This window comes from Heptranchias perlo, chromosome 20 (assembly GCF_035084215.1).
Source record: "Heptranchias perlo isolate sHepPer1 chromosome 20, sHepPer1.hap1, whole genome shotgun sequence".
NCBI lineage: Eukaryota > Metazoa > Chordata > Chondrichthyes > Hexanchiformes > Hexanchidae > Heptranchias > Heptranchias perlo.
The window spans coordinates 1,763,006-1,778,570 of record NC_090344.1 but is presented as its reverse complement, the minus strand read 5'-3'; the positions used below and the strand labels follow the sequence as shown (position 1 = coordinate 1,778,570).

General features: G+C 47.4%; 2 protein-coding genes across 2 annotated transcripts; both read right to left on the bottom strand.

The window, feature by feature from the left end:
- Window positions 1–3,643: 3,643 nt before the first annotated feature.
- Window positions 3,644–5,330, bottom strand: LOC137335556 (zona pellucida sperm-binding protein 4-like). Its single transcript, XM_068000871.1, has 6 exons — window positions 5,327–5,330; window positions 5,222–5,243; window positions 5,031–5,178; window positions 4,804–4,876; window positions 3,904–4,017; window positions 3,644–3,829 (listed from the first exon to the last, which is right to left on the bottom strand). The coding sequence occupies exons 1-6, from the start codon at window positions 5,328–5,330 to the stop codon at window positions 3,681–3,683; spliced, it is 510 nt and encodes a 169-aa protein (XP_067856972.1). The 3' UTR covers window positions 3,644–3,680.
- A 525-nt stretch (window positions 5,331–5,855) lies between these two features.
- On the bottom strand, window positions 5,856–7,015 carry LOC137335555 (zona pellucida sperm-binding protein 4-like). The gene is made up of 3 exons (XM_068000870.1): window positions 6,785–7,015; window positions 6,027–6,205; window positions 5,856–5,957 (listed from the first exon to the last, which is right to left on the bottom strand). The coding sequence occupies exons 1-3, from the start codon at window positions 7,005–7,007 to the stop codon at window positions 5,856–5,858; spliced, it is 504 nt and encodes a 167-aa protein (XP_067856971.1). The 5' UTR covers window positions 7,008–7,015.
- Window positions 7,016–15,565: the final 8,550 nt, after the last annotated feature.

Sequence of the window (15,565 nt, the reverse complement as noted above, 5' to 3'; positions counted from 1 at the left end):
TACAAACTCCGCACGATGCTTTTGCTGGTCAAATTCACTAAACATCATAAATTCCACAAAAGCACCACGGGGAGTTGAATCTGTGACCGGAGTTCTTTAAGCAACTAAGCCACGGAGCCAATTCACGGGCACGCTTCTCACTTCCTCATTAATATCTGTGCTACACATTCTGTTGGGGGTTTAGACTGTTTTATCTTTGTCAATTTCATAGAAAATGAAAGCAAGAGTGGATCATTCTGCTCTGCCATTCAAAATGATCATGGCTGATCGTCTAGTTCTGTACCCTGTTCCCGCTTTTTCCCCATATCCCTTGAGCATTAAGAAATATATCTATCTGCTTATTGAATAAGTCTAATGACTTGGCCTCCACTGCCTTCTGTGGTAGTGAATTCCACAGGTTCACCACCCACTGAGTGAATAAATTTCTCCTCATCTCGGTTCTAAATGACATACCCCGTATCCTGAGACTGTGACCCCTGGTTCTGGACTCCCCAGCCACCGGGAACATCCTCCCTGCATCTAGTCTGTCTCGTCCTGTTAGAATTTTATATGTTTCGATGAGATCACCCTTCATTCTTCTGAACTCGAGCGAATATAGGCCTGGTCGACCCAATCTCTCCTCATACGTCAGTCCTGCCATCCTCGGAACAAGTCTGCAAAACCTTCGTTGCTCTCCCTCCATGGCAATGACATCTTTCCTCAGATAAGGAGACCAAAACTGCACACAACACTCCAGATTGGGTCTCACCAAGGCCCCGTACAACTGCAGTAAGACATTCCCTGTTCCTGTACTCAAATCCTCTTGCATTGAACGCCAACATACCATTCGCCTTCCTAACTGCTTGCTGCATCTGAATGCTCGCTTTCAGCAACTGGTGTACAAGGACACCCAGGTCTCGTTGCACCTCCCCATTTTCCCAATCTATCACCATTCAGATAATAAACTGCCTTTCTGTTTTGACAAAAAAAGTAGATAACCTCACATTTATCCACGTTATACTGCATCTGCCATGTTCTTGCCCACTCACCCAACTTGTCGAAATCACATTGGACCTTCTTTGCATCCTCCTCACAGCTCGCATTCCACCCCAGCTTTGCGTCGTCTGCAAACTTGGAAATGTTACATTCCGTTCCGTTCCCTCATCCAAATCATTGACATTTTTTGTGAATAGCTGGGGTCCCAAGCACTGACCCCTGCCGTGCCCCACTCGTCACTGCCTGCCACCCGGGAAAAGACCAGTTTATTCCCACTCTTTCCAGTCTGTCAACCAATTCTCAATCCAGGCCAGTCTATTCCCCGAATCCCATGTGCTTTAATTTTGCACACGGTCCTCTTCTGTGGGACCATATCAAAGGCCTTCTGAAAATCCATGTTTCCCACATCCACTGGTTCTCACCTATCTAATCGACTAGTTACATCCTCAAAAACCTCCAGTAGATTTGTTAAGCATGATTTCCCTTTCATAAACCTATGCTGACTTTATCAAATCCCATTAATGCCTTCTAATTGTTCTGTTATCACATCTTTTAAAATAGACTCGAGCATTTTCCCCACTACTGATGTGAGGCTAACTGGTCTTTAATTCCCTGTTTTTCTCCCCCTGCTTTTTTTTAAAAAAAAGTGTGGTTACATTTGCAACCCTCCAATCTGTAGGAATTGTGCCAGAGTATAGAATTTTGGAAGATGATCACCAATGCATGCACTCTTTCCAGGGCCACTTCGTTTGGTACTCTGGGATGTAGATTATCAGGCCCTGGGGATTTGTCAGCCTTTAACTCCATTAATTTCCCAAGCATTTTTTCAGTAGAAACTTGGTTCCTTACATTTCTGGAAGGTTGTTTGTGTCCTACTTTGAGAACAGAACCAATGTATGTTTTTAATTGTCTTCACTAATCTTTTTCTCTTGACATTTAGAGAAACTTTTAGTCAGTTTTTATGTTCCTGCTTGTTTACTCTCATACTCTAATTTTTCCCTCTTAGTCAATCTCTGTCCTCCTTTGCTGAATTTTAAACTGCTTCCAATCCTCAGGCTTGTTGCTTTTTCTAGCAATTTTATATGTCTCCTCTTTGGATAAATACTATCCCTAATTTCTTTTGTAAGCCACTATTCCTGTTTTATTTTTGTGCCAGACAGGAATCAATAATTGTTGTAATTCCTGCATATGTTCTTTAAATATTAGCCATTGCCTATCCACAGTCATCCCTTTGTGAAGTTCCCCAATCCATCCTAGCCAACTCACACTTCCATAATTTCCTTCATTTAGATTCAGGACCCCAGTTTCGGATTCAACTACTTCACTCTCCATCTGAAATAAGGAATTCTATCATGTTATGGTCGCTCTTCTCTAAGGGAGCCCGCAAAAGATTGTTAATCAATCCATTCTCATCGCACAATACCCAATCGAGGATCGCCTGTTCTCTAGTTGGTTCCTCAAAGTATTGGTCTAGAAATCAATCATGTGCACGCCAGGAATTCCTTCCCCACAGTATTATTGCTAATTTGGTTTGACCAAACTACATGTTAAATTAAGTCAGCGTGATTACAGTTGTACCCTACTTGCATGCGTCTCCTAATTCCTGTTTAATGCCCTCTCCTACATCACTACTGTTTGGGGGGCAATAGACAACCCCCACCGTTTTCTGCCCCTTGGTATTTTAGCTCCACCCATACAGATTCCACATCGTGATTTTCTGAGCCAATATCCTTCCTCACTATTGCGTTGATTTCCTCCTTTACTAACAACGCTACCTCACATCATTTCCCTTTTTGCCTGTCCTTCCTAAATATTGACTACCCCTGGATGTTCAGTTCCGATCCTTGGTCACCCTGCAGCCATGTCTCCATAATCGTAACTTTTTCATACCCATTAATCTCTGCTGTTAATTCATCGACCTTATTGCAAATGCTCCACACATTAAGACAATGCCTTCAGACTGGTCTTCAAGATTGCTAATTATCTAGTATTTTTTTTGCACTATGGCCCTATTTGTTTTTTGCTCTTGTTTTCTCCGCCTGCCACTATTGCTTCCTCCCTTTGTCTTGTTTCTATCCTTGTTTTCCCCTCCTGTCTCCCTGCTCACGTTCCCATCCCCCTGCCATTCCAGTTTAAACCTTCCCCAACAGCACGAGCAAACTCCCCTGCGAGGACATCAGTCCTGGTCCGGCTCCGGTGTAACCCGTCCCACTTGTACAGGTCCCACCTTCTGCAGAACGGTCCCAATGTCCCATGAATTTAAATCCCTCCCTCCAACACCATCCCTGCAGCCACACATTCATCTGGTCTATTCTCCTGTTCCGATAGCCGGAGAGACCAGCAGCCAGTGGTCATGCGAGGAGAGCCCAACACTCGCCAGGCTTGGCAAATTGGTCAATCGATGCCGTCAGGGAAGAGCCAATTCCGGCGACATGTGCCCAGGACCAGTGTTAGAGGCAAGTGAACCAGTCATTCCTGACCGACACCATTTTGCTACAAACCCACCACAGCTTTGCCCTGGATCTCAATGCGAATCGTTGGGGGGGGGGGGGGAATTGTTTGCTGCAGCCGTGGGATTCTGCAAAAACAATTCTCAAACCAGATACCAAATTAACTCACTGCAAACAGTACAATCCAGCGAGCATTTGAAAGATAACGAGACCAGCAATCGTCTATAACAGGAGTTTATTATCCAACAGACACATCTACAGTTCCATGGAGCTGCACTCGGAGCCCACCCTGCGGCCCTGCTCCATTTTCCACATAGCAACAGTCCCGACCAACACGGCCACGGAGAGCAGCGCTACCCCAACCGCCAATCCAGGAACACGGGAGGGGGAATCAACAGCAGCATCTGTGGGGAAAAGCCAGGGTTAGATGGGCACCAGTCACTCCATCACGAGAGACAGGTGGAGCATCCTGCTTTACCTTTCTCATCCTGGTGGATCCGAGCAGCCAATCTCTCCTCACCTTCCAGGAAAAGGATGGGTCCATCAGCGGTCACCAAGGCCCCAGACCGGTTATCGGCGCTTCTTCGCCTCTCTGGGGGCGAAGGAGAACAAGAGACAAGAGTTGATGGTGAATAATTAAATCTTCAGTTGTCTGCAAATCCTGAATCAGATGGCCTCATGCAAAAAACATCAGGGCCCTGGGTACCGGACAGAGTTTAGAGTTCAGGCTACAATTGCATCTGGTTCTCACCAAACCGATTCTCAGAAGGACGCACCAACTGAGCAGAGTTTGCAATTGCTGCTGCTACAATGGCCAGTCTGGTCTCCTGTGAAGGAGACAGTGTTTGATGCATTACTTTGACCCGCAGTTTCATGAGACCTTCAAATTGGCCAGGTGTCCGGCCCCGGGACATCCTTTCAGTTGCACCCTGAACTCCCGGTGTCAGAAAGACGACAATTAGATGCTGGTTAAATGTTCTCCAATGCCAAGGGTGGACTACTCCGAACCGGATGCGGAACACACCCGTGCCAACAATGGGAGGATTCTGCTCTTCACCGGTCGGCAAGGAGGGCAGCTCAGCATCCGGGCAATTAGCAAGGAACCAGAAATACTTCATTCATCCCATTTCAAGGATCAGAGCATCCTTCACAATTACTGACCTGGTGCAAGATGTGCTCAGACCCGCTGCCCTAGATTGCCATTCTAAATGGAAACCTGCACCGAATGCAACTGGGAAAGTTCCCAGAACCGCCAGATTCAGGACACTCCTCCTGTGCCCAGTGTTCGGCCTCTTGCTGAGGGAGTCCCGTGTCCAGATGTCCCACACCCACCCCTCCCCATCAGGGTTTAGTTTCTAGTCAGATTACAGGTACTTACTGGGGCTGCAGGGAGCCGTGCAGTTCTCTCGAGTGGAAGGGTAGCAAACCTCAGCACTGCAGTGGAAATAAACCTGCAAAGCGACAGTGCAGTATGGTCAATCCCACAGCTCCCAGTCCGGAGATTAATGCTTCTACAGTCAACCGACCGACAGGGGCCTGCTCACTTAACACCCAGGGAACAAGTGATACCAAGTGACCGGGAAAGAAGCACTGAAGGAAACTCACCTCCCCGGACAGAGCACGGCCCGAAACTCGGTCCCAGAAAGCGAACGTGCTGACTACAAATCGATTATGGTGAGTTGGGAACCGCAAATGGGAAGCAGCGTTTACCGGAAGGAGGCGGGTTTTGTAGTTATCACCAGCAAAGGGGCACCTGGAACAGAGACAAAGAGTGAGTCACACGATTATAGGTTGACATGAAACCAATTATACCAGCGTCTGGAACAAAATATCAACTTCGAAGGAATATTTCCCCAATCACTAACCCGGACTGAAGTAACGATTTCTGTATTAATCCCCGCCCATGTCGCCCCCTCCCCAATTTGCCTCAAGCCCCCTCACTCGCTCCCTTACCTCTCCACCAGGAGGTCCCATCGGAGCCCCGAATACGGCTCGGCAGTGGGGGTCGCCCAGCAGTCATTGAGCAGCAGCACAAGGGACGGATCGTTCCTGTTCAGAACACGAACCTCCACAAACACGGGGTCCCGGAGCACACTCAGGATCGGGTAGTCACTGGCCACGTACCATCTCCGGTAGCCACCATCTGAAAAGCGAAACATGAAGGGTGGGCACTATTTGGAGAGAGAGCCTGAATTTGGACACTACTATCAGCGAGCACTCGTTACCTCTCGCTATTCTCAGCTCCAGAAGCAGGATCCCGGCCTCAGTGGCAGGCAGTGGTGGAGAAAGGGTGTAAACTCTGGGCTTCACCTGCAGATCAGTCTCCTGGCTTCCCTTGTAACTGCACTGGACATGGAGCCTGCAAGAGAACGGACACGGCTGGAGAATTCAGCTGCTCACTGTCTCTACCCGCTGAATGTGCTCCTATTCTCACCTGAAAGGGCTGTCCCGGGTCACCGATCCCAAAGCGCCATCCAAGATCTCAAACTCACCCAACACATCCGTTTCATACAGGACGTTCACGCCATCCAGCTACAAGAGACAGAAGACCATCAGTCCCGATCTGAGACATTGATGGGACACCCAGCCCGCAATACCTACCCGCTGAGTAGCGCCACATTCAGTGACTGCGAACTGAAAGAGCACAGTGTCTGCAGAGGCCACGGTTGGACTGCACTCAGCTCCGTCTCCATCCTTCAGATGGAGGGTTGTTAGGTTTACAGGAGGCAGCGTCAAATCCTTGGAGATCGCGATCAGGACCCGCCCATCCTTGGTGCAGACTGCAAGAGAGGCAATGAAAGGCGGTTAGTTGCCCCACGGGGAGGGTCAAGGGAACCGTTACCGGGAGGGGGACAAACCCCATCCATGTTTCAGTTTCTATCCCACCCCATTATCTGTCTAATGGAAACCAGTGGACCAACTGCAGCTCATCACCGCGCTGCTTGGATTTAAATTGCCCGCATCTCCGATAGAAATCAAATATCAAATCCAAATGGTCAGTGGCAGCAGGGGCCGGAGCTCGTTCACTCTGCCCTTCCACAGTGTGATTCCCAAGTCATCGAGCAACAGTAGAATGATTCGAACTGCAGATATTGGGTCAAAGGGCGATTAACTATTGCCCTTTCTGTATTTGATTAACAGCCCCCCAATCCCACCATCAAATCTACTCTGCGGGATTGGAAGCTCCCAATCCCAACACCGGTTCTACTCTCCGGACTGGAAACGTTTGAATTTCGAACTGGCGTTGTAGGACAGGAAGGAGAGGTGTGAAACTGTCCAGGGAAACCGCGTTCAGCTGGATTGCGGGTGACCCTGGAAAGTCCTGGCCCAGAATATAGACAGACCAAGAATGCACCCACCTGGCAGATTGTCCAGTGAATAGAAACACGGCGGCGCATTCCGATTCCCCGCATCCAAGCAGCAGCCTCTCTGCAAACACTCACTAGCTTTAATGCCCGGAAATCCGCAGTCTTTGCGGTTTTTAGGAGACAACCAACATTTATCGGCGGGGAAAAGAAGAGAGGGCGACTTAGCTGAACAGATTACAACAAATAACAAAACAAGACTCCCCAACCCCTCCATTATAACAAGCGAACTCTCCTTAGTAAGTGATAAGGGAAAGCCGACTTCCCCTTTTTACAGCAGAGCTGTTTAACCCGCAGTAACGGAATGTCCCAATCAGCCTGAGGCAGAGTCCGTGGCCCACGAGCTCCCGAACATCAACCCGCATTCGCACGGCTCACACGGATGGGCCTGTTTTTAATGGCAGAATAAAGGTGAGACTGGGTCCAACGACAACTTTATTTCTTCATCACAACCAAACTGGAACCAAATCGCATTATTTGTTTTTTTTTTGCTTTTTTCGTCACTTTTATTTTTTAGAACCAACGTCACCTTTAATAGTTTATTAAAAATAGGCCCCATCTCCGTGTGACCGGTGGGAATGCGGGTCTTTTAATACTAATTAATAAACAGAGTGAAATCAATATGTTATTGTCCAGATACGGTACGGTAGCAGAGTGGTGATGTTACTGAAATAGTAATCCAGCAGGCCTGGCTGAATAATTCTCCAAGTCATAAGTTCAAATCCCGCCATGGCAGCTGAGGAATTTAATTTCAATTAATTAAATAAAATCTGGAATTAAAATACTGGTATCAGTAATGGGTTGCTATGAAACTACCGGATTGTCGTGAAAACACATCTGCTTCACGAATATTCTTCAAAGAAGGAAACCTGCCGTCCTTACCCGGTGTGGCCTATATGTGACTCCAGACCCACAGCAATGTGGTTGATTCTTAATTGCCCTCTGAAATGGCCCAGCAAGCAACTCAGCTGTATAAATCCCGCTGAAAAAAAAATCATAATAAGAATTAAACCGGACGGACCACTCGGCACGGGACACGACAAAGGTCAAAACAAGCCCAGCTCCCCCGCAACGCCCTCCTCACTAACATCTGGAGACTTGTGCCAAAATTGGGGGAGCTGTCCCACAGACGAGTCAAGCAAGAGCCTGACACAGCCATGCTCACAGAATCATGCTTTTCAGCCAACGTCCCAGATTCTTCCATCACCATCCCTGGGTATGTCATGTCCCACCGGCAGGACAGATCCGACCAGAGGTGGCGGTAGAGTGATATACAGTCAGGTGGGAGTGGCCCTGGGTGGTCCTCAACATTGACTCTGGACCCCATGAAAACTCATGGCATAAGGTCAAACATGGGCAAGGAAACCTCCTGCTGATTACCAGCTACCGTCCTCCCTCAGCTGATGATATCAGTTATCCTCCATGTTGAGCACCACTTGGAGGAAGCAATGAGGGGAGCAAGGGCACAGAATGTCCTCTGGGTGGGAGACTTCAATGTCCACTGCTGACCGAGCTGGTCGAATCCTGATGAATATAGCTGCGAGAGTGGGCCTGCGTTGGGTGTTGAGCGAACCAACACGAGGGAAAAACTGACTTGACCTCGTCCTCACCAAACTACCTGTCGCAAATGCATCTGTTCCATGACACCACTGCACAGTCCTCATGGTGAAGAAGTCCCGTCTTCGCACTGAGGATACCATCCAACGTGTTGTGTGACACTACCATTGTGCTAAATGGGATAGATGCAGAACAGATCCAGCAGCTCAAAACTGGGCATCCATGAGTTGCTGTGGGCCATCAGCAGCAGCACAATCTGTAATCTCATGGATCGGCATATCCCTCACTCTACCATTAACAACAAGCCAGTGGATCAACCCTGGTTCAATGAGGAGTGCAGAAGAGCATGCCAGGAGCAACACCAGGCGTCCAAATAATGAGGTTTCAACCTGGTGAAGCGACAACTCAGGACTACATGCAAGCGAAACAGCGGAAGCAACATGCTATAGAAAGAGCTAAGCGATTACACAACCAACGGATCAGATCAAAGCTCTGCAGTCCTGCCACATCCAGTCGTGAATGGTGGTGGATAATTAAACAAGTAATGGGAGGAGGAGGCTCTGTAAACCTCCCCATCCTCAATGATGGCAGACCCCAGCACGTGAGTGCAAAAGACAAGGCTGAAGCGTTTGCAACCATCTTCGGCCAGAAGTGCCGTGTGGATGATCCATCTGGGCCTCCTTCCGATATCTCCAAAATCACAGAAGCCAATCTTCAGCCAGCTCGATTCACTCCACGTGATATCAAGGAACGGCTGGAGTGCACTGGATACAGCAAAGGCGATGGGCCCGGACAACATCCCGGCTGTCGTGCTGAAGTCTTGTGCTCCAGAACTAACCGCCCCTCTCGCCAAGCTGTTCCAGTACAGCTACAACACTGGCATCTACCCGACAATGTGGAAAATTGCCCAGGTATGTCTTGTCCAAAAAAGCAGGACAAATCCAATCCGGCCAATTAGCGCCCCATTAGTCTACTCTCGATCATCAGCAAAGTGATGGAAGGTGTCGTCGACAATGCTATTAAGCGGCACTTACTCACCAATAAACTGCTCACCGATGCTCGTTTGGGTTCCGCCAGGACCACTCAGCTCCAGACCTCATTCCAGCCTTGGTCCAAACATGGACAAAAGAGCTGAATTCCAGAGGTGAGGTGAGAGGTACAGACCCTTGATATCAAGGCAGCATTTGACCGAGTGTGGCACCAAGGAACCCTAGTAAAATTGAAGTCAATGGGAATCAGGGGAAAACTCTCGAGTGGCTGGATTTATACCAAGCACAAAGGAAGATGGGAGTGGTTGTTGGAGGTCAATCATCTCACCCCCAAGGCATTGTTGCAGGAGTTCTTCAGGGCAGTGCATTAGGCCCAACCATCTTCAGCTGCTTCATCAATGACCTTCCTTCCATCATAAGGTCAGAAATGGTGACGTTCGCTGATGATTGCACAGTGTTCAGTTCCATTCGCAATCCCGCAAATAATGAAGCAGTCCGAGCCCGCATTCAGCAAGACCTCGACAACATCCAGGCTTGGGCTGATAAGTGCCAAGTAACATTGGCGCCAGACAAGTGCCAGGCAATGACCATCTCCAACAAGAGAGAGTCGAACCACCTCCCCTTGACATTAAACGGCATTACCATCGCCGTATCCCCCATCATCAACATCCTGGGTTCACCATTGATCAGAAACATAACTGGACCATCGATATAAATAGTGCGGCTACAAGAGCAGGTCAGAGGCTGAGTATTCTGCGGCGAGCGACTCACCTCCTGACTCCCAAAGCCTTTCCCCATATACAAGGCACAAGTCAGGAGTGTGATGGAATACTGTCCACTGGCCTGCATGAGTGGAGCTCCAACAACACTCAAGAAGCTCGACACCATCCAGGACAAAGCCGCCCGCTTAATTGGCACCCATCCACCACCCGAAACATTCACTCCCTTCACCACCGACCCACAGTGGCTGCAGTGTGTACAATCTTTGGGATGCACTGCAGCAATTCGCCAAGGCTTCTTCGACAGCACCTCCCAAACCTACGACCTTTTCCACCAAGAATGACAATGGCAGCAGGCTCATGGGAACAATACCACCTGCACATTCCCCTCCAAGTCACACACCATCCCGACTTCGAAATATATCGCCGTTCCTTCATCACTGCTGGGTGAAAATACTGGAACTCCCTGCCTAACAGCACTGTGGGAGAACCTTCACCACACGGACTGCAGCGGTTCAAGAAAGCGGCTCACCACCACCACTCAAGGGTGATTAGGGATGGGCAATAAATGCTGGCCTCGCCAGCGACGCCCACATCCCATGAACGAATATATATAAAAAAACTTAAATACTGTGGCTACAATAGCAGGTCAGAGGCTGGGCATTCTACGGCGAGTGACTCAGCTCATGACTCTCCAAAATCTTTCTACCATCTACAAGGCACAAGTCAGGAGTGTGATGGAATACCCTCCACATGCCTGGACGAATGCATCTTCAACAACAATCAAGAAGCTAGGCACCATCCAGGACAAAGCAGCCCGATTAATTGGCACCCTAGCCACCATCTTTAACATTCACTCCCTCCAGCGCACCGTGGCTGCAGTGTGTACCATCTACAAGATGCACTGTAGCAATGCAATTCGCCAAGGCTTCTTCGACAGCACCACCCAAACCCGCGACCTCTACCAGCTAGAAGGACAAGAGCAGCAGGCGCATGGGAACAACACCACCTGCACGTTCCCCTCCAAGTCACACACCATGCTCACTTGGCGCTGGGTCAAAATCCTAGAACTACCTGCCTAACTGCACTGTGGGAGAACCTTCACCACACGGACTTCAGCGGTTCATGAAGACGGCTCACCGTCACCTTCTCAAGGCCAATTAGGGATACACAATAAATGCTGGCATTGCCAGCGACGGTCACTTCCCATGAAATCATAGATTTCGGAGAAAGGTTGCAGCACGGAAGGAGGCCATTCGGCTCTATATAACAGCAATCCAGATCGTCCCACTCCCCCACCGTTTCCCCGTAGCTGTGCAATTCTTTTCCTTTCAAGTAATTATCCAGTTCCTTTTTGAAGGCCATGATTGAATCTGCCTCCACCACCCCCTCGGGCAGTGCATTCCAGGTCCTAACCATTCGCTGTGTAAAGAACTTTTTTCTCATGTCACCTTTGGTTCTTTTGCCAGTCACCTGAAATCTATGTCCTCTGTTTCTTGACCCTTCTGCCAATGAGAACAGTTTCTCTCCATCTATTCTGTCGAGACCCATCATCATTTTGAATACCTTAATAAATTCTACTCGCAACCGTCTCTGTTCCAAGGAGAACAACGCAACTTCTCCAGTCTATCCAAGTAACTAAAGTCTCTCATCCCTGGAATCATTCCAGTAAATCTTTTCTGCACCCTCTCGAAGGCCTTCACATTTTTCCGAAAGAGCGGTGCACAGAACTGGACACAATACTCCAGTTGTGGCCAAACCAGTGTTTGATAATGGTTCATCATAACGTCCATGCTTTTTTACTCTATGCCTCTATTTCTAAAGCCCAGGATCCCGTATGATTTTTAACGGCTTTCTCAACCTGCTCTGCCACCTTCAAAGAAGTGTGCACATAAACCCCCAGAACTCTCTGAACCTGTGCCCCTTTTAGATTTGTGCCCTCTAGTTTATATTGCCTCTCCTCGTTCTTCCTACCGAAATGTATCACTATGCATGTTTCTGCGTTAAATTTCATCTGCCATGTGTCCGCCATGCAGCCAGTCTGTCTATCGCCTCTTGAGGTGTATCGCTATCCTTCACAGTGTTTACCGCCATTCCAAATTTTGTGTCATCTGCAAATTTTGAAGTTGTGCCCAGTACACCCAAGTCCAAGTCATTAATATATATCAAGAAAAGCAGTGGTCCCATCACTAACCCCTGGGGAACAACACTGTACACCTCCCTCCAGTCCACAAAACAACCGCTCACCACTACTTTCTGTTTCCTGTCCCTTAGCCAATTCTGTATCCATGTTTCTATTGCCCCCTTTATCCATGGGCCACAATCTTACTGATAAGCCTACAGTGGGGCACTTTATTAAATGCCTTTTCAAAGTCCATATACACCGTATCAACTGCATTGCCTTCACCGACCCTCTCTGTTATCTCATCAAAATATTCCATCAGGTTAGTTAAACTCGTTTTGCCTTTAACTAATCCGTGCCGGCTTTCCCTAATCAATCCACACTCGTCCAAGTGATTGTGAATTCTGTCCCGGATTATGGTTTCAAAAAGTTTCCCCAACACTGATGTTACCTGACTGGCCTCTTGTTGCTGGGTTCACCCTTGCACTCTTTCTTGAACAAGGGTGTAACATTTGCAATTCTCCGCTCCTCTGCACCACCGCCGTATCTTTGGATATTTGGATGATTATGGCCAGTACCTCTGCAATTTCCCCTCTTACTTATATCAGCAACCTAAGATGCATCCCATCCGGATCGGGTGACTTATCCACTTTAAGTGCAGATAGCCTTTCAAGTACCTCTTTTTTAATCAATGTTTCGCCCATCTGGTATCTCAGCTATATCTTCCTATACTGTAACTCTGGCAGCATCTTCATCTTTGGTAAAGACAAATGCAAAGTATTCATTTAGTCCCTGAGCCACCCACTCTGCCTCCATGAGTAGATCTCCTTTATGGTCACTAATCAGAGTAGGGCTCTTACGACCCGTTTAATGTTTACATGCCTGTGGAAGACTTTTGGATTCCCTTTTATGTTGGCCTCCAGTCTATTCTTGTACTCTCTCTTTGACCCTCTTATTTCCTCTTTCACATCCCCTCTGAACTTTCTACATTCTGCCTGGTGAATGAATACATGAAAAAAAAAGTTAGGATTTCCGTCAGCCTGAAACAAATACTTATTAGTTGATTAATGGCGATTTGAACAACTATTCGTCTTTTTTCAGAGTTTAATGAGTATTGCGAAATTAATACAGTAAACTATTTTGTAGAAGTTAATCCCCTGAACGGGACAGGGACCCGTCTCCCACACTGAGAGCATTTGCAGACGGCAGCTATCATCTGAGGGTTTCCTATAAGATTGTGTGTAACAGCGTTTCTGTAGTGTAGTGGTTATCACGTTCGCCGAACACGCGAAACCAGGCAGAAACATTTTGAAAACGTTACCCACTAAAATTCAATTCGTGTGAAAAAAGCAAGAATTCAGTCTGTGGTCAAATGTGAATAAAATACCACACCTCACAGAACAGGTATATTTTCCATTCTCTGTATAGTTCAAAACAAACTCAAACACTACACATATACAGACAGTGTTTAACACCCACTCACGTTTCCTGCACTGACGGTGCAGAAAGCCCCTCTCAAAGCTGCACATTGCGAATAATTTCAGCTGATTTGTGAGAGATCATTGAAGGCTCCTGAAGTGCAGCTTCGGTTAATAACCACAGTTATAGACAGCATTGCGGCCGCGGCAACAAACATCAGTTTTTCGATGTTTGATGTTCCCCAGCTCCCGGATTGATTGAGGCCACGACAGAAACAACATTAAGCCCCTCTTTCGGCCCCGCTCTCTCCAATCACACGTTGCTGGCGGGAAGCTGCAATTTCCGCTACAGACAGCGCATTGCTGCCCATCCCTGGGAAAGAAGACACCACCGAAGCTTTGACAACACATCACAGGCATCGTCTGTCCCGGAGCTGTTGCTCCGCAACAAAGGCAGAACTTACCAGCTGTTTCAAAATTTATAGCTTGAACACTGGACTCTGATATCACTACCCGCTTTAAAAGTTTAATGCTTTAACGACTGAGCTACCCAGGCTCGCTCGTCGTTAAGTTCCCATCTTAAATATTCATAAGAGGACTCTGAATCATCCCTCGAAGACGTCGAACGGGGGTGAGGGTCCCTGTTATAAAATTCTCAGTCACGTGTTGAGGGGTATCCTTGATTTTATTGAACATGATCTAAGAAACATGGACAGTGAACTCGTGAGTTTAAAATCCTTCGTGTTTGTGCCAAATGTCTTGTCAGTCGTTAGCTCCAATTAAAATAACGCTTTACCCAGTGGCCCAAAAGCTAAACTTGTCCCACACGGGAGCTGGAATAAACCTCTCGACCTTTCAGCGTATTAATATCTGTAAGCTGAATAGTTTCAACCGTTACACAGTGACACCAGGCAGCAGATTTCCCTTCCAAATTTTCCTCACACGAAACTTCCAATCGACGAATATCCACTCAACGAAAAGAAGAATTGTATGTTTGGCTCTTTAGATTTAAGGACCTCGTGTAGGCCGCTTTGCCATATCAGCTGTCGCTGATCGCCCCCTCTTCCCTTATAAACAAGTAAACTCGCACCTGCTAATGCAAGACGGTCGGCCAGAGGAACTCAAGTAACCACAAGTGCCTACAAAGGAACACTGAGAAGTAGATGCCTTATGGAACATGCCAGTTGCACCTTGAACTCCGGTCAAATGCTCGGATTGGAAGGTTTGTCTATCCAAGGTGCGACTCGAATTCATAACCTGGGTATTTCTAGAGTCCTCTAATTACCGCAGGCTGACCGATTGCACCACAACCTTATACACCCAGAAACGCTACTCACTGTGCTATCTAATTTGATGCTAGCGACAAACGTGGCGATACGGCTTCCTATTCCTTCACCTACGTTATTTATACATATAGTCAAAAGCTGATGCCCCAGCACTGATCACATCCTGCCAATTTGAGTACATACCTTATTATTCTGGCTCTCTGTCTTCCACCTTCTAACCAACTCCGAACCCATTTCATTAGGTTGCCTTAAATTCTACGCACTCTCATTGTTGTTCACAGCTTCTTATGTGGTACCTTATCGAATGCATCTGGAAGTGAATATTATATAACACCCAAGGAAACTCCATTATCTACCACGTTAGTTACACCTTCAAAAAGTTCAACTAGTTTTGTTAGACTTGACTTACCCTTTACAAATCCATGCTGGCTCTCGCTGATGACGTCATATTTATCCAAGTGTTCAGTCATTATTTCCCTAATAACAGATACTGGTAACTCCCCCACAACAGACTTCAGACTAATGGGTCTTTAATTTCTAACTTTATCTCTCCTACCCATCCTAAATAATGGAGTGAGAGTGACAATGTTTCAATCAAAGGAACAATTCCTGAATCAAGAGGCTTTTGAACGATCATGACTAAAACATGTACAATTTCCTCGCCTATTCCTCTTCGTCCCCTGG